Genomic DNA, 19,771 nt, shown 5'->3' with positions numbered 1-19,771 from the left:
TAATACCAGGTTGATGCCTAAACATGTTTGTGTCAGTTTCCTTCCTTTACCCATAATTTTATTTCAATTAAAGAAACTTCCTTTAAAGGGGTTGTTCCACGAAAAATATTCTACAGTTTTTAACTCAGCACCTAGATCTGAATACTTTTGTAATTGTATGTAATTAGAAATTTAGTATAGCCATTGAGTTATTCAATAAAATCTGTCTCTATAGTGCCACCTGATGTTAGTTATTTTCCTACTTTCTCTGGCCACCTCACTCGAGGTGGATACACATGTTCAGTTACTTCCTTCAATTGCCACCAGCTGCAGCAGAAAAAGACATTCCCTGAGAAAGGGCATGAGCGATGAGCTGCCATCTTGAAATAAATCCAGTAGAACAATAGGACCTATGAATGAGGAGATCTCTGGATCCATGTGAGGCACAGGTCCAGTTCTAGCTTAATTATAAAGCGACTGCCATGTAGTAGATTATGGAGCTTCATCTATGTTAAAGAAAGTTACATTTTCTTGACGGAGTGAAAAATATTGATTTAATTTATGTTGATTTTACATCAGTCTTTCAGTTTCTAAAAAAGTGCCCCCTACTGGGAACCTTGCCTAATGAAAACACTTACCTGAACACCCTTAATTATCCCATACCTATTGTGAGCTGGACAAGGTATCCAGGTAGACATGATGCTACAGATATCCACATTTCTTGGACATAAAATTAAAAGGAACATTATGATCAAGTCTTCCTCTGACACCAGTTCAAAAAAAGCAAACAAATATGAAAGGACTTTGTCACCATTCATTACTTCTAAGAAAGATTCTTTGTGATCGCCGGTGTTAACCGTGGACTTTGACCATAACGACTGCTAAGGAGCTTCACATAGTAACCGGCGTGAACAGAATTCTAAAAAGCTCCTCGCCTCCTCCATTGTCAGCAGTCTATGGATTGGTGGTCTATTGAAAGTATCTCACCATTGTGTGGAGGCCAATTCACCCTGCCCTCGGCTGTTTCTTTACACAAAGCAAGGCTATGGGAATGCTTGGGAAGAAAATAGTTTTTGTAAGGAAATACTACTACTTCTTCAATATCTTCTTATGATGAATATACAAGGGGCAATAACCCTCAAAGAAACACTCATGCCAGGTCAAAATATCCATTGTTGACCCCATGGTGGAGACCAATAATGACTGAGCTTTAATATTAAAATATAGTGGAATGGAAATGTAGTATTAGATTTTTTCATCTAGTTTTATCATGATGCATTATTTTAAAATGTTCACTTATGATGTTTTTCCTACAAAAGGAAGAGTTTCATTGTTACCTGTTTGTTAATTGGCAATTGAACTTTGTGTTGGGTAGGAGAAATAACACAAGGAACCTGCTCTTGATCTTCCCCTCCCATGTTCTCTTTTATCTTTGCTTAGTCTGATGTCATCCATTCGGACCCCATTCCAAGTTTTGCAATAGGAAACTACTGTATACCCCTCGTTGAACATGCAAGCAACCACATCATGAGTAAATTGTATGGACCAGGGAAGACTGAGCTGCCCATACCATACTGCCCCTTACCATAATGGCATCACATTATGTGAGATTGTCACACAAACTCTGGTGGAGTCACAGACGCTTCCAGTAGAGGTTTTACATTTTCTTGTAAGTAAGGTTAAAGGTGGGAGCTGTGGCTGTATAATCACTCATTCTACACTGCACCTAATGTCTTTGAAGACTTTAAGAGCTTTACACGATGCGCATAAAGCCTATAGTTACCTTCAAATTATATAGCACTCATGGTAAGCATAACTGAACACAATCTATGTAGTGCAGACTATTGTATAAAATGACTTCTAATGGGCCCAGTTCATTCTTTATGAGTCAAAAGATGGCAAATTGCCATCTATGTTGGAGGAGCCCACCAAGGGATAAATAAGCATGGCATGGCCGACTTTTTGGATTTATGATGGGAGTTATGAAAAGCCTATAGCTACCTTTGAATTGTGTAGTGTTCATGGTAAGACTAGCCAAACCCAATTTGTGTTGAAGGTTGTACATACTATTGTAGGAAAATACTTCTACTGGGCCTAGCAGATTCCTTACGGTCATGGCAAGAGCAGATAGACAACGTGGCTGCTTTCCACCTATGTTCAAGAAGCCCAACCAAGGGAAAAGAATAGCACGGCCAACTTTTTGTACCTTGTGTTTGGAGTGATGAGAAGCAAGTACCTTTTTTCACAAGGTCAGTTGTCATAGTTACATAGTACAGATGAAAAAAGACATAAGTCCATCATGTCCAACCAAGGGATGTGTGGTGATATGAATTTTAGGAAAGGGGAGTGAGACCCAAATTTCTACACATTTTTATAAGTACAGTGATCCCTCCGGATACAATGGATTCAGGATACAATATTTTTAACATACAATGGTCTTTTCTGACCCATCGTAAATTGAAACTAGATTCAACATACAATGCCTCAGACTCAGATCCAACCAATCAAGGCAACTTTCCTGGTAAAATAGCAGTATTAGTTGATCGCTAGCAGCTATTTCTGACTGTGATATGTAAGGACTTGTTTTATTTGTCTTAGTTATCTGCTTATTTGTCTTAAATCTTTATTTTCTCTTATTTCTCTTGGATGACATTTTTGGGGCTTTGGAACCGATTACTGTGACTGCGTCATGAGGTAGACTATACCATAGATGTTCTGTTCTAACAGTAAAGAAGCTTTGATGCCGCTGGAGACTGAACTTTTTCTTCTCCAGACGTAGACAATGCCCCCTTATCTTTTTAAGGGATTTTGCGTGGAACAGCTTTTCACTATTTTTTTGGTATGGCCCATTTATATATTTGTTTAGGTTAATCATGCCCCCCCCTTCCCCTTAGACGTCTCTTCTGAAGACTAAATAAATGTTATTGTTTTAATCTTTCCTTATAACTAAGACCCTCAATGCCCCTTTCAGGTTAGTCACCCTCCTTTGTACTTTTTTCAGCTCCAGGGCATCCTTTCTATGGACTGGTCCCCAGAACTGAACTGTATATTTCAGATGAGGCTGCATCAAAGCTTTGTAAGGTGGTAATATTACATCCCTGCCTTGCGAGTCAATGCATATTTTAACACATGATAGGCAGCATGGTGGCTCAGTGGTTAGAACTGGCGCATTGTAGTGCTAGGATCCTAGAATTGAATTATACCATGGTCAATATCTGCATGAAATTTGTATGGTCTTCACAAATTTGCATGGGTTTCCTGCAAAACTCCTAAGACATAATGATAGGGAACTAAGATTGTGAGCTCCATTGGAGATGAGAATAACTGTAAAGTGCTGCAGAGTATGTCAGTACTATATTAGTGAGTTAAATAAATATCCTGCCTTAGAAGCAGCTGATTGACATTGTGGTGTTATTTAGTCTATGATCTAGAAGGACACCCAAATCCTTCTCTACAAATGGCTCTCCCAGTGTTACATCACCTAGGACATATAAAGCACAGAGATTATTACTACCAAGATGCAGAACTTTACATTTATCCGCATTGAACCTCATTTGCCAAGTTGATGCCCAATCACTCAGAGTGTCCAAGTCAGCTTGTAGTATATGGACATCTTCCATAGACTGCACAGTACTACACAGCTTAGTGTCATCTGCAAAAATAGAAATGGTGCTATTAATCCCGTCCTCGATATCATTAATAAATAAATAAGTTAAATATTGGGGGACCCAGGACCGAACCTTGGGGTACACCACTTATAATCACTTATAATCAGAACAGCTTTACTTATGTGAAATAGTACATGTATTGATGTCCATTGTGTCCTGGATAATGTAATGTTTACCAATGAGTATTTCTGTTACCTACAGGCTGAAATGAAGTTATACTTGTTGCTCCTCTTCCTGTGGGGTCTCACCGCACAAGCTTTAACATCGGACACTGACAGAGGTTCAAGTTAAGTTTTGTCTCCTCTCATTTCAGTAAATTAAGTCATCAATATTATCATAGGGGTCACAAAGAAGAATCCTCATTATAAAGGTCTCCCCAACAGGCCATAGGTAGAAAATATACATAAAATATATATATATATATATATATATATATATATATATGTATAAAATGTATTACATTTCTTACATGTGGGCTTTCTGTAGTGACTTTTGAAGTTCCAACCATGGTCAGCCATTTTGAAGGCTATGGAGAGCTATGTTTGATCACCACCTAGTCAACCCTTTCGCATACATTTGCAGACTGTTTTCTTTCTTTTCACTTCCCTTCTCTCTCATTCTAAAGCTGGCCATACACATTAGTTAGAAGTTGGTTGATGTTTGAACAACAGCTGAACAAACATCTGGTAGATGTTCTTTTCGTAGACATGGCCATACACATTTTAGTCTACAATGACCATTAAGGTTGATCAAATTAGCCATACACGTTCAATGAATCTGGAAGATGGTTGAAAGATCTTTCTGGCAAAGTTCTTTCAAAGGAATACCTTTTGTCCACAAAAGATCTATCTTTGAGCAAAAGATCTTTCGTCCCACTATCAAACAAAAATATTCAACATGGCCAACTTCTTTTCTGATGATAATGGTCTGCTAAAATGATGTTCATAGTTAGATTTCGCCTGATGAACGATAGTTTTGGTTGAAAGCGTCCCTTTTGATCAATTTTAGACTAATGTGTATGGCCACCTTAGAAGGAGACTTTCATACAATGAGGTTGGACTACCCACGTGACCTAACACGCACACATTTTTTTTAGTTCACGCATGGTAGGAGCAGCCTGGAGGAAAGATGAAGAAAGCTGAATCAGTATCTTGATTCATACAGTAAAAGTACATCGAGTGAAGGTCACAGTTATATGTAGTGTGTTACAATGTCTTTGATGAAAAAATGAATAGTAATTCAGCTCATGGAGACCAGAATGAGTCATCTCAATATTTTTACAATGGTTCTCACTAATATATTTTACAGCTGTGAAGGATCACACAGTTAACTCTTAAATCCAGTGACTGTTTAATGTTATGTGATTGGTCTAATGCCTTGATCTAATAAAGGGTGATGATGTATTTACCATTCTGCTTGCTGACCCCCCCCCCCCCCCGCTTAACATCTTGAAAGGGAAGGACCCAATAGTAACAACCATGATCATGGGTCCCTCTTCTTCTGAGTTTTAACCAATCCAGTGAAAATATATATTCATTCTCGTCCATTGAGCATGGGGCTCCAAAACATGGCTGCCTGCATGGTATGTATGCTCATCATGATCATATGGCTAATACTGGGCCCTTGGAGAGAGGTGATCCAGCCATGGTCTTTTAATCCCTTTTGTTTTTATTAACCACAATTGAGGCTATTATAATTTTAGCTTTGGAGACCCCTCTCCTATATGTACACCACTTAGTGCAATGTCCAGAATATTCGCAATACACCACAGCTTGCCATGCTTTTCACAGATGAAGAACCAGCATCGGCCAGCTATCAACAGTATATTAGAACTGTGAATACAGCTCTGGTTGTTTCTGGAAAATACTACAAATAATTCAGGATTACTACAACAAAAAGTTACCCAACCTCCGATGTAGAGTTAAATGGTAAAATGGGTAGAACTTTGAAAGAGAAATAACAGGTTAATAAAACTGATGTTCTTGTTCGCAGTCTGGAAGACTCTGGAATGTTCTGCTTTGATGTCTTGGCCTGGTTTTATGTCAGGATGACAGGTCTACTTTAATGGTGGTTTTATAATTGAAGAAAGCCAACATGAGCAGTGACCCAGATTTTCCAAATTCCCCTTTTTTTGCTGAAAAATGAGGTGTCTCAATTTTCTGTGTGGTATAATGTACATTGTGGTGGCCAAGTGTGGTTTGGCATGATACATTGCCATCTTTCTTGAGTTAATACCATACTCTTTTCCTGTCTAGAGAATTACAAGAGCTTGAAAGTAAAGATTGAAAATTCTACCACCAAAGCTGTCCTGTCTGGCACACTCACCATCCCATGCCATATCACCTACCACTCAGAACCAGAAGACGTTGGCATTGGGCGCCGAGCTGTCTTGACCACACCTCGAGTAAAGTGGACCTTTATCTCCAATGGTAAAGAAGAGGAGATCCTAGTGGCCAGGGGCCACAAAGTGAAGATCAGTGAGGGGTACAAATCTCGAGCCTCTCTTCCTGAATACTCAGCTTCAGCATATGATGTCACATTAGTCCTACGGGAGCTGATACGCAATGACTCAGGGATTTACCGATGTCATGTACAACATGGAATCGAGGATGACTACGCCATGGTGGAGGTCAAGATCAAAGGTGGGTTCTTGATCTAATATTTATTGTAAATATAGTCAAGGAAGATCATAGCCCATGGTTCCTTCTATCAAGTTGGTATCTGCCTCATAAGGGTTAGATGTACTTGATGAATCTTTCACAGTCTTACGATGCATGTGTAGAAAAGGTGAACTTTTATGTCTACTCCTTCACTTATTTATTAAGAGATCAAAAATAGGTGAGGGATATCTGTCAGTAGTCACCTTCATATCAGTTTGCTCCATATAAAATATTTTTTGTAGGATATTTCTATTTCAAACAAACCACTGTACTCCAATCTGAGTTATTCCTTAAGGAAAATATGCCTCTTCCATTGGTGGTGGGTCATAGGTTTGGCCACAGTATCATCAACATTGGAGGAGCTCACAAATTTTTTTTTGCAGTTGCCATAGCTATTTCATAATCTCAGATTATATCTAATCAGTGTCCATTGTGCAACTGGAGTACATAAACTGTCCTTATGGCTGCTTCAAGACCCAACAGAAAGAGGACCCAATTGAAATTTGGTGACTTCCTTTATTTTAATGGTTGGTCTTATCTCGAGTCAGGATTGTCTCTCCACAGCTCCTACAATGTTAGCAAACAAAGGTATTGTGAATTAGTCTAAGGACCCAGACTGTAGATGGGGGCTACTTTGCACAATGCCTTTTGTTACATAAGTCCCCAGCAATAAGTTGATCACAGGTTGCCCAAGGACTCCCAGTGATAAACTGTAACCTGTAGGTGAACACAGTAAAAAGTGTTCAGTTTTCCTGCAGCACCACCACAGGTGAAATGAAGTATTGCACATTGTCCTTTGAAATCCATGGGGCATTCGTCTGATTGATGGATGTTATAAGTCCTCCAGAGTAAGAGAAGCTCTTTTACGTCACTCTCAAGTCTGGTAAGAGGTGAGGGTTAAACATATCGGGAATGCGCCATCCTTCAACGTAATAACACTAAGTGCTATTGTATGTTATCATTGTTTACAGAAAAATAATCTGGGTCTCTATCATTTTCAGGTGTGGTGTTCCTCTATCGAGAAGGAACCAATCGGTACACTTACACTTTCACCATGGCCCAGGAAGCATGTGCAAGAATCAAGGCCCACATAGCCACCGCTGACCAGCTCTTGGCTGCTTACCATGGAGGTTTTGAACAGTGTGATGCTGGTTGGATCGCAGATCAAACCGTCAGGTAAAGCAATTTTCTAATAAGGTTTTTTTTCAGATTCAAACTCTTTTCAACAAGGTCAAACGTACTTGACTTTTCACCTCATAGATACCCCATACACACTCCACGAGAGGGCTGCTATGGAGACATGGATGGGTTTCCCGGGGTTCGGAACTATGGAGTACTGGATCCTGATGACATGTATGATGTTTACTGCTATGCAGAAGACCTTAAAGGTAATTTTGAAGATTTATGTGGAACTTAAAATGATCTTTAATTGATGGAGAGTCAGTGTGGTCCACTTTTTATTTCCATATTTATCACTTATTTAGAATTTACACTTTAACTATCTAAGGCTACAGCATTGTGTTTTGCAGTTTTGAGCAGGCAAACTCAGGTAAGGCTCCATTCACACGTCCGCAGTGTATTGCGGATCTGCAATACACCCGGCCGGCACCCCCATAGAACTGCCTATTCTTGTCCGCAATTGCAGACAAGAATAGGACATGTTATATTTTATCCTGGAGCCGCGGACAGGAAGATCGGGGGCGCCCTCCGGAAATGCGGATGTGGAGAACACATAGTGTGCTCTCCGCATCTCTTCTGGCCCCACAGAGAATAAATTGGTCCGCAGTTGTTCCGCAAAATTGCGGAATGGATGCGGACCTGTGAATGGAGCCTAAAAGTCAGGAAATGAAAGCATTTATCTAATTGCTATGGGCATCTCCCTAGTTAATACACGTGCAGCCCACTATTTCCATAAACTTTGGGGGTCATTTAATAAGACCGGCGGCCTCTATAGCTGGTATGGATCCACCGAAGTTATGTAGAGGCGCCAGCCTCTACATAACTTTAACGCATCCACCGCCACTTCTAAATGTAAGACAGCTTCCTAGTTATCTTACATTAAGACCATTTTATGTGTCTTAACCAGCCACGCCATGCCAGCCCACTTCCCCACCCACGTCATGCCTACTTTTTTAGACCTGACGTGAGCATTGAAAAGTCACAGATTGTGCCGCAAAGGATGTTAGCGCCACAATCTGCTCCAGAAATACGCCTAACCTTCTTGCGACAAATTTTCAGTTCTCCCATATAACTTTGCATACTAGCCATCTTTCTAAGAGGAAACCACCCCTCTAGAAGACCATTTTCAATATGATTATTGGTGGTTTTCTCAGACAGTTTCATGATACCTGTAAAGCATCCCAAAAACTGTGCCTTGTTAATGCCAATGTCTGATAAAGAATTTACCACCAAACTCCTTTTTACTGAATGAATTCTAGCCTTCCACTTTGCCCCCATACCTTTCTTTACAGTTTCTTAAAATTAAATCTGTGCTATATACACATAAGAACCAATATACTTGTTGACTTTCGCTCTGCCCTTTCATTGTAGGTCAAGTATTTCTTAGTTCATCACCAAACAAATTCACCCTGGTGGAAGCTAGAGAACATTGTAAGACCCTGGGTACTGAGATAGCAACAACAGGTCAACTCTATTCTGCGTGGAGTGAAGGACTGGACCAGTGCAACCCAGGCTGGTTGGCTGATGGAAGTGTCCGATACCCTATTGTGACACCGAGAGAAAGGTGTGGTGGTAACGCCACTGGAGTGAAAACTATCTTTCTGTTCCGTAACCAGACCGGTTTTCCCAACTCCCAAGAAAAATATGATGTGTACTGTTTCAGAGGTAAAGACATACAATATACAGAAAAATAGATCAGGAGAAAGCAACCAAAACTATAATGCATTGATGCCTTCAACACATACCTTGAATATTGACCATTATAATATATAATCATACATGATTAATTCATTTTTTATTCATTTAAGTTATATTTCTGACAAGTTTATGGGCGAAGTTTAATGCACAGTGTTGCTAAACTTTACAATGTTCTCTTATATTTCAGGCAAAGACACCTTGCTAACACACGATCCTCCAGTCCCTAGAGACCGAGATGTTATTACAGTAACAGAAAGTTTTGAAGAACTAAAGTTTCCTGATGTAAAAGCTGAAAATGAAGCTCAAGGGTTAGTGCACTCCATACCACTAGATGAGACTCATCTGACAAAAACAAGTCAAGAAGATAAGAACACAACTGTTCTCAAAGACGAACAAGAGTCTCCACCATCTCCACCACACCCAACATCTCAAACTCACGAAAGCATTGTCAGTGATGAAGAAGACCTATCTCCTGCATTTGCAAGTTTTCCACCTTATGAAGACCATTCTGATGACAATGAAGAATCTACAATAGGTTACACCATTAATATGCCCATTTTACAAAGTTCTCAAGGTACATATTTATAGCAAGCACCAAATTTCCATAGCTCTGACCACAAACATTGTATGCAGGACTTCTGTAAGGGAAGGTGCACATTGATGATGGCTTGCCCCACATGGCCATATATTAACAGTTCTGTCATGTTAAACAAACTAAAGCGCTCCATACGCATTAGCTTAATGTTTTCCTAACCACCAATTTCAGCAGGACTAGATTAAAAATGAATGGGGTCCTCCTGACTGTGCCCTGATGGCAAATGGGGAAAGAAGGATCGGAAAGTTGTATGTCAATATGCCCAATCTTTTTGTTCTTAAGGAGATATGCTGCTACCAGACATCTGGCAGCAGCGTATTCATTTCTCGCCATTCAGAGTACATGCACAAGCCAGGCCGAGCAAGCATTTGTATGTGAGTGACAGGAGAGAAAACTATTGGCCAAGCACTCAGTCAACAAATAGCAAATATACATGGTCAGTTTTAGTCTTTCCATAGAAGGGAAAATGGCTTGAACCCTAAAATAAAATGCTAAAAACTTGGAACAGAAAAATAGAGATATGATATGTTGGTGAGGTTACTCTTTGTTGGGTGAGCCTATGATAACACTAGGTATATTGCTTTTATTTTGGCAGAGACCAAGGTTGGGTTGGTCCCAGAGGATACTTCTTCTGAGTCAACCAGAAGAACAGTGGAAGGACCTGTTCTACCGACTGCAGGTGACTCCATCTTAAGTGTAATAATTGTGAGCACACATGCAGAGAATTTCTATGACAACTTTACTGGCTCGGCACAGGAACCTGGAGTTGCTGTGTCAGAATCAGCAAACTACTATCACACTGATGAAAACCCAGATCCTACACAGTTTCCCAAAAGAGAAAATGAAACGGATGCAAACATTGAGAAAGAAACAGATCAAGGAGATGAGTATAACATAACTAAGGCAGATGATAGTTCTGTCATGTCAACCATATTCCCCTCTACCCTAAAGGTTGAAGTAAGTCATACAGATACTGAAAAGAATTTAGCTGAATTGTATGATAATCAAGCTATTGACACAACATCACAAACCACTGCCATATACATGTTCCCCACTGTACATCCATCCACTGACCATTTTGAAGGATCTGGACAAGAAGATCAATCAGCGTTTTCAGGAGGACTCATTCATTCACAGACAACCCAAGGTTCAGTGGTGGAACTAGCTTCTGGTTACTATTTTAGTGCTACTCAAGATCCCATAAAAGATGTCCATGACTTAGACTCAAATCTGGATCCCAAAACACCCATACCACCTTCTTCACAGCCAAAACTTGACAACAGTTCTAAATTATCTTGGGAAGACGGAAGTGGAGATGTTACAGAGTCCACATGGATTACATTGAATAGTGGTTCCACTGTCAACACAAATATTACTCAAAAACATAAAACCAATGTAACTGTAGAGAAAGACGGCCAACACAACACAACCCATACACCTATGCTTCTCACACAAGGTTTATACGGCTCAAAAGAAACTTCATCTGCGCCAGTTTCTCACCTTTTAAGTCCCAATATGTCTCGTGTCCAGTCAATCATTACGGATATAAGAGAGCAGACAACGATAATAGGCACAGTGGAGAATACCAAAGATTTAGAGTCCAAAACAGATGTATCTCCCACCTTTACAACTTTCACTTCATCACCCAACAATCCCAGGAACTCTTCACATCATAATTTAGAGAAGACCATTCCACCTACTGCGTCCCTGAGCCCGTCAGATCCTCTGCCTGCAGTCCCAACCGAGAAAGCTATTGTGGGATCCTCCATTAATTTTTCAGGTAACCACCTGCATATCTGCACGGCTGTTACTCTTTCGGTGGTCTACTACATCACCAATGCCTTAAGATGAATCTTCTACTTCTACCTCTGTGCTTTGTCCTTTCACTGTCTCATTAGAATCTGTGAACCTCTGTCAGCAGCCTGATCTATGTGGGTCCAACCAGTCTGATCATTCGAGAGCTTGCATTGTTTTTGTTGACTTCTATGAAGTATTTTTATGATTGTTTCCATGAAAAAAATAAACCAAATTAAATGCTTTTCTTAGAATTAAAGCACTTGATTCAGGTCATAACTTTCCTTATTCCTTTATTTCCTTTCTGGTGTCTTCTTTATGTGTGTGTGTCTATCTGATTCTTTCACTAACACCTTCTTTATGGCATTTTAAATCAATAGTTAATCAACACAGACAATTTCATATAGTAATGGAATTCCAAGAGTTTCACTTGAATTTTCACGGCCAATTTTAGCTTATATAGGTTAATGCTTTTGATCAAAAATGTCTTTACTTTTGTTCTGTCCAACTGGTGGTTACTTGTAGTAATGTCTCAGCAGGCGCATGGCCCACTGGGTAAAGCTTAGAAGTTAAACACAGTGGATCTGGACAAAAACTGGACAATTAAGGTTGAGATACACTGCACATTGATATTCACCATGGGCAATTAATAAGCCGTGGTGATCACCACATTGGCTGGATGCATGAGATATCAAAGACCCTAAGTATCAAACATTTGCCTTCTCTGTGATAAGTTTGGCCCAAAGTGGTGATAAGTTGAGGGATAATAGATGAGGAAAACCCAGATTTACTGTAGGAAATTTTTTGGAGCTACAATGAAATCAACTGTGGAGCTCTGAGTTCTAAGTAACTTCTTATGTTTGACCAAAGGCAATTCCGCCTGACTACTCCATACACATTGAGCGTGCAAGGGGAGAGAGGAATCTGTTACTTCCAGAGACTTCAAGTAGTAGCCAGAACTGAAATTCAACACGCCTGATCCTAAGTTGCCTCCAAATATCATCCGTCAAGAGAGATCTGGCACACCTCCATACACATAAAATATTTGGCCAGTTCTAGACGACTATGCTCGTATGGGTATGGGCAACTTCAGAGGCCTATTAAGAAGATACCAGAACCACCTACTCCCAGAATGAACTCCTTTGGAACTGGTTGGATTTTTTCATAACTGGGATCTCCAGGGATCTCGGCCTATTCCAAAGTGGTGATGTTTCTAAAAAGCACTGTTCCTGGTGCTAGTATTTGGTAGTAATTGAAAATCATGAACTTTTATTGTATCTTCTTACTTACCTGAATTTTAGAGGATAACTAAAAATAGAATTCCCTTTCCCAAAATGATTTTTAGAATATGCATTCTACTAACACTTTATCAGACAACTTTACCTAATCTTTTATGCTTCTGTGCATAACTTTACTGATGTCATCAACGATGACATATTCTTTAGATATAGTATAATTAGTTCATTTTTGAGCAAATCAGTAGTTTCCTATTTGTACCTATTGTACCTTGTGTTGTAGATATCTGCTACCCCAACCCATGTGAAAATGGAGGAACCTGCATTGATGAAGACGATGGTGAATTTCGCTGTTTGTGTTTGCCAGGCTATTTTGGAAAAGTCTGTCATATAAGTGAGTGAAGAGGGAGCTATTTATCTCTTTGTCAATATTACAATATAATTCATGTGTCTCATACATACAGACATTCAAACTGCCAGGCGACCTTCTGGAATGTATGGGCTCCATAACTCTAAATAGTCAGGAACTCTATGACATTCTCACGATTTGCCCCAGTGTGTAGGACAGACGGAACAGGGTAAAGGATTTTTTTTGTAAAATGTGGGACGCTATGAGGAGAATGTAAGGGATACAATATCAAACAGAGCAGTGAATAGTGGGTCACCTGTAGCAAAGCAATTGACAGGACAGTGTGGTCGCTACTCATTTTTCTAGGCTCCTGACAGCAGTGCCCCATCTATAGTACCATAAGGGTGCTCATGTCATTATGTAGGAACATCCACTAACCATTGAGATTTTTAGGCATGTTATATACAATAGCAATGGCTTTAAATAAAAAGAGGACCGCCTTGGGACCTTACCCGAAGCCACAAAATATTAAACATTTTTAAGTAGTAGAAAACTACATTAAAGCACATATCTTTTCAGGTCAAATGATAAATCATAAGTGAGAGAAAGTGAAACGATTCAAGGCAGAGCAAAAACTTGGGTCCATCAAGTATGCAAAATAGCTTGCCACCATAAATAAGAAAATTGTCTATCTAGTGCAACATTTAGGTGGCTATACTCTAGAGGCCCTTTTACATGGGCCAATAAGCAAGAATGAACATTCATAGGAACATTTGTTCGACTGATCATTGGGCCAACTAAACACCCCACTGATGTAATCACAAAAACAATCATTTGTCATCTGCACATTTCCAACCATTATTTTTTCCCTATGTAGTTTGCATCGGACTGTGGGAAGTACCTTGAAATGAACACCGATAGACTTGTTATATGGTTTGTCGGCCCTCGTTTTGGCCCTACATCGGGCCATATGAAAGAATGCTAAGTCAAAACAAAGAAAGCTTTTGTCCTTCTGGAAGAGAGATTTTTTTTACCTACTTCTCATTCTCTAGAGACGAGCTGAAGTATCAGTCTTTTCAGTATTCAGCATTAGACCTGCTTCTGTCCTGCTCAGTTTGTATTCTTTTCAACCCAAGTACTCATACTTCCATGGCAATTCCCTTTTGGAAGCCAACCCTATTATAGTTCAATCCCAAGATTAGTTAACTAGATGACATTAGAGAAAGGGGTGGTCGCTAATATATAATAGGAACCATCGAAGAGTCCAGAAAGATTTCTCTGTACAATTGCTAAACATCTACCTTTGTCCTCCTGATCCAATGTCAATATCTCTGGTTAGATGTAGATAAATGTCTTGAGGATTGGGACACGTTCCAAGGATTCTGCTACAAGCATTTCTATGATCGTAAAAGGTGGGAAGAAGCTGAAACCCACTGCCGAGAATATGGCGGTCATCTCGTAAGCATTGTGACCCCTGAAGAACAAGACTTTGTGAACAGTAAGTATAGAAAATTACCGTGTATTAATGGGCTCCAAACAGGATACCTGCCACCTCGAAAGTCAACTAATTTGCCCTAAAAAACTTCTGATTCTAATTCTCTCCTCTCCAAAGACTTATTATATAGCACTCGACAAAACAAGAACACAGTGCTACATCACTTAGCAACAGCACTATCTCTCAAGCAAAGTTCTTCTCCTCCAATAAGTCAGGCATACTTTCTCTTCATGTTACTAAGCATATTCTTTTACCTACTGGCCTCAAAGGAAGTCAAGTAGGAATGCTCAAAAGCTAGCTTATAGAGTCCAACAAGCTTGCAATTTGCATGAAGCCAATTAAAGTGTATATTTGGTTAATGAGCTTCAACTTCCATCATGCTTAGGTCACTCCCAGTACAAAAAAACAGTATCTAGAGTCATAGCCTTTTGGTTCAAAAGATGGAGATGACTGAATTGATATGTCAGTTGCATGTCAAACACTTAAACATGTCGAAGTAAGAATTCAGTCATTGGCATGCAAAACACCAACAGATTCAGAATGTTTTTGAATTGATAGGTTGGAGTTACATCCTTGCATTGTTCTCCTGCAGCAGATCATCCTTAAAGCAAAAATAACATCTCAACATTGACCTAGTTGGGGTGTCTTGGGATGTCATGCCAACATGGCAGGTTTGTAGAAGCCAGCTGCTGATTTGCTGATATTTTTGATGCCTTATATTTATATTAGTTATGTCGTGTTACTCAGGTACACACGGTCAGCAGAATTAGTAGGTACCATGCCACACAGAAGAAAGTAGTAATTTAAAATTTCAGAAGATCCAGAATTTATATCTCCAGAACTTCTGCATCATAAGGAAGATTATCACGTTAAGGCAAGAAATTAACTATACTAAACAGAAACCTGATGGCCTATATCGTGCCTACATGTCATTCTGTTTGATAAGTTATCTTCATAGAAAAGATGAAAGATCCACCATTACCACTTGGATAAGACATTGGGGGTTTCCTTGTACTGTATACTTGTGTTTATTATAGATGTATGCATTTCTGCTTTACACCTTTACCAAACACTTTAGTAACACATAGGACACTTATGTAATTTGGTGCGGTCTACTTCATTTCTGAAAGAGTCCAAAGAGCCTGATGGATGGGTAAGTGAAACATTTTCCTTAAAACACAGACCAACCTTTATCCAACCCTATGTTTCAATCCAATAGGGCTATTTGAGGGAAGTTTTACTTTATTTTCTGACCCTATTTTCCTCAAGCTCATTACTGGAGCTCTCATGACTTTTAACTTCCACTCAATCCTAGTTTCAGCTGGTAGAACCAGCTAGTAGAACATTTCCATAGCTTGGAGACTCTGATACTGAACTTTTTTGAGATGCACTATTGTGTACAATGTAGAATTCAATGAACTTAATGTCAGTTAGGTAGTGGAGACTCGGGATTCAGGAGGTTTTCAGGACTGTTGAGGCCCTAAAATTATAGGAATCTATGAAACCTCATCTTAAACTTACCTACATAAAGAAAAATGTGTGGTCCCTTAAAGAAAAGAAAGTAGAGTTGTGATATGGTATTTATTGTCCCACAATTATATATATATTTTTAATTTTACTGTAGATCAGTATAAGGACTTCCAATGGACAGGCCTCAATGATCGGACGATAGAAGGCGACTTTCAGTGGTCAGATGGGAACCCACTGGTAAGTCATATATAGTGTCCTGCACATATAAAAATTCACAGTAGACAAATTATTTTAAACTTCAGGTTTTTGCTTCCACTTGCCTATCAACCTTCAATTTTTGATATTTCATTAATCTCATAGACCCAACACATCCATCCAGTTGCATAGCTCTAGGTATCCTTAGCCTATGCTAGACTAAAACCACTAAGAAGTCAACTTTAGACTATCCTATCAAAACTTCCACAACTGTACCTCATACATATGCACAAAATGCAGTATTATAACGCTTGAACATTTCCACTTTTTTTTTCCTATAGCTTTTTGAAAATTGGAACCAAGGACAACCTGACAGCTACTTTCTCTCCGGTGAAGACTGTGTGGTCATGGGTTGGCATGATGGAGGTCTCTGGAGTGATGTTCCATGCAACTACCATCTTCCATACACCTGTAAAATGGGCCTGGGTAAGATTGACAAAAAATTTGTCGCCATCCTAACTATGTCCCATAATGGAAGGGGAGTGTTTTATGGCATCACATGTCAATGTTTGTTCTAGTGTCTTGTGGTCCTCCACCCGAAGTTGTTAATGCTTCTATATACGGCCGTCCCAAAAAGAAATACCCTATAAGTTCTGTGGTAGGATATCGTTGCGATGATGGCTTTGTGAAACGGAATTTACCCATCATCAAGTGCCAGTTAGATGGAGTATGGGAAGAACCACAGATAAATTGCTTGCCCGGTAAGAAGACAGAAAGACCACCTACCTAAAAGATGATAGGACTGTGTCACATGAGGCCATTTGGAGTTGCTAAGATGGCTGTACACCGTGTGTAATCAAAACCATATGTGTGATGTGTTATTAGCTGCCTTCTCAGCTACCCTAGGGAAAATCTAAACAACTGTAGTTTAAGATGGCCTAACTGATTGGAATCTCCACTTCATGGGCATGTAGGTATATGTTTGAAGCAGACACATACCTAAATATCTAGTTTAACACCACTACACTCAGCCATAGCTATGGGTGGCTTATCAGAAATGGGCCAAAGGTGCTGAGCACCATGGGTATCTAAGCCAACAACTTATTCTGACTTGGCTAGGTTAGATGTAGGTCCAGGGCAGCAATATCCTTGCCCCATGTGAAGGAAACTATAGCTAGAGCTCTGGAAATATAGATCTGGAGTAGGTTGGTTGGTTATACTGCAGACACACTAGCCAAGGAAACACCTCGAAGATGAACCCAATTTTCTCATCGGGCCGTCCTTCCATGGTGTACGCCACCACTTACACAGAATATATTTTTATCCTTCCCATTTTCATTCACTCTCTGTCCTTCTGTTTTTTTGCAGCACTTCAATGATGTGGCCACATCTCAAGATCCTAACCAGTCTGCATCTTGAAAATAAAGTCATACCATGGTGGCCAAATTTCACAGGCTCAATGGCTCCTAAACGAGGCAACATTTGGCCAACATACCACTAAAGCAGAGTCACAGGGAGGTGCTATATACAATTAGACTGTGGCCTGCCCCATCCAGTGCTGGTTGACCCCTACCACAAGTATTTTCCACCCCTTTGTTGCCTATTTTCCACAGCAACCAGGCTAAGTAAATATTCTTACTCTGTCTATCCTAAAGAAAGTAATTCTTCAAATATATACCACTCAGGTAGCTCCACTTTTTAAATTATGTCCTAGTTTGAACAACAGGTTGAGAAAATTATTTTCACTTTTGATCCATTTTATACTATAGTCACATCCAGTGAAACTCAGATATTCTGCTGGGTATCCGTAGAGACATAAGACAGGTCCCGTGACCTAACAATTTAGCTAAAAGTGCCTCATTATCATCTGAGCTCCCACAATCCACTGTGTTCAAAATTTAGAACTTCGTTTTGGATGTTAATAGAGAAGAAAACGTTGCCATTAAACTGTGGATTCCTGTTCTAAAATGGTAGACAAAGGGGAAGATTCCCTCTCCAATGTATAAAAACTGTATAAATGGACAATTTATATATACTTGTGACCATTTAGGTTCATACCGTCATATAAGCTCAGATCACGGTGGCCAAACAGACACAGCGACAATGACCTGATCCAAGCTCCACACCATCACAGAGTCTGTTCTCGCCCTTTAATCAGATCAGATCTGGATCCAGAATGATAGATACATCCCATAGGCAACTGTACGTAAAAACACACTGCAGATTTGGATGTTTAGTGGGGGGAAAGTCTGATTAGTGTAAACTGGAAGCAATTACTAATTATTGAAGATGTCTGATCTTTTTGTTGAAATAAAAGAAAATGAAGTGATTTATTACCTTCTTTTTTTATACTATAAAAATATGTTTAAAGAGAGGACAAAATCCCTCCCTATTGCACAAATTCTGAGAGCTATATTCTTAACAAAATTTATTTTTATTCAAAGAATAAGGCATATCATTTGATCACATTCCATCGTAGAATTAATGGTAAGGCATAACCACAAATCGTCTATGGACGTGACCACAATTGCATGTCAGTGCAACACATGTTGTACAAAATGAGACATCAAATGTGACAGACAATAAAAATCAAATATAACACAAATAAGAGGAAAAGAGAGGGGAAGGAAGGGGACGGGAGGGGGGGGGGGGGGGGGAGGGTTGGGGGAGTTTTCCCAACTCCGTCAAGGAAACTTCCTATATGTCTTCCAGGGTGACCAGATTTTCAAAAAGCGGGAACGCGTGCAAGATTCCCAATGGGCCAGCTCTTCGAATCTGTAGATCTGATCCACCTTATCCCTCCACATCGAAAAAGTAGGAGGTTCATTATCCTTCCAAAGCAGCGGGATGAGCAGTCTCGCCGCCATGATAAGCATAGTGGGAAGATCAGATCTACAGGCGGACAGCGAGTCATTAGGGCACCAAAGCAGGATCAGTTTAGGATCCAGCTTAACCTGCTTAGCACACACCTCATTTATCAGAGCTTCTATACTAGACCAGAAAGTTTTAATCTTTTCACAGTGCCACCAAATGTGTGACAGAGAGCCTTTGTCTTTTTTACACCTCCAGCACTCACTTGGAAAGTCTGCATTAAGCCTATGCAAGAACTCTGGGGATTTGTACCATCTTGTAAGCAGCTTATACGAGTTTTCTTGTATCTTAATACAGCGGCTAAAGCCATGAGAGTGTGTAAGGACAAAAGCCATTTCCGGGTCCGTAAGGTGGATGGACAATTCCCTTTCCCATGAAGCCAGGATATGTAGCTCAGGGGGGGAAGCCAAAAGTAACTCCTTATATATGGTAGACAGCGGTTTAGGGATCCTACGAGTGTCTGATAACCTCCTAACCAGCCAAGAGGGGGGTCCAGAGGTGGTGGGGGGCGGTAGCTTAATCAACTTAATCTCCTTCTGCAGGGCGAAACTCTGTAGGAAGGGAGCTTTTTTGACTTTAGGGT

The 19,771-nt window shown here is 39.9% G+C and overlaps 1 protein-coding gene across 2 annotated transcripts; it reads left to right on the top strand.

Annotated features, from left to right (window-relative positions):
- Window positions 1–3,847: 3,847 nt before the first annotated feature.
- LOC122922363 (brevican core protein-like) lies at window positions 3,848–18,578 on the top strand. 2 transcript variants are annotated; one of them, XM_044272951.1, is made up of 13 exons: window positions 3,848–3,933; window positions 5,903–6,289; window positions 7,309–7,483; window positions 7,568–7,695; window positions 8,858–9,151; window positions 9,372–9,758; window positions 10,375–10,458; window positions 13,092–13,202; window positions 14,497–14,655; window positions 16,277–16,359; window positions 16,659–16,803; window positions 16,896–17,078; window positions 17,686–18,578. In XM_044272951.1, the coding sequence occupies exons 1-13, from the start codon at window positions 3,855–3,857 to the stop codon at window positions 17,694–17,696; spliced, it is 2,226 nt and encodes a 741-aa protein (XP_044128886.1). In that variant the 5' UTR covers window positions 3,848–3,854; the 3' UTR covers window positions 17,697–18,578. The 2 variants fall into 2 exon arrangements, with proteins under 2 accessions (XP_044128886.1, XP_044128885.1); XM_044272950.1 differs by having other exon boundaries at window positions 10,375–11,559.
- The last annotated feature ends 1,193 nt before the right edge of the window (window positions 18,579–19,771 follow it).

Source organism: Bufo gargarizans, unplaced genomic scaffold, assembly GCF_014858855.1.
Source record: "Bufo gargarizans isolate SCDJY-AF-19 unplaced genomic scaffold, ASM1485885v1 fragScaff_scaffold_286_pilon, whole genome shotgun sequence".
Classification (NCBI taxonomy): domain Eukaryota; kingdom Metazoa; phylum Chordata; class Amphibia; order Anura; family Bufonidae; genus Bufo; species Bufo gargarizans.
This window is presented reverse-complemented; position numbering and strand designations above follow the sequence as displayed.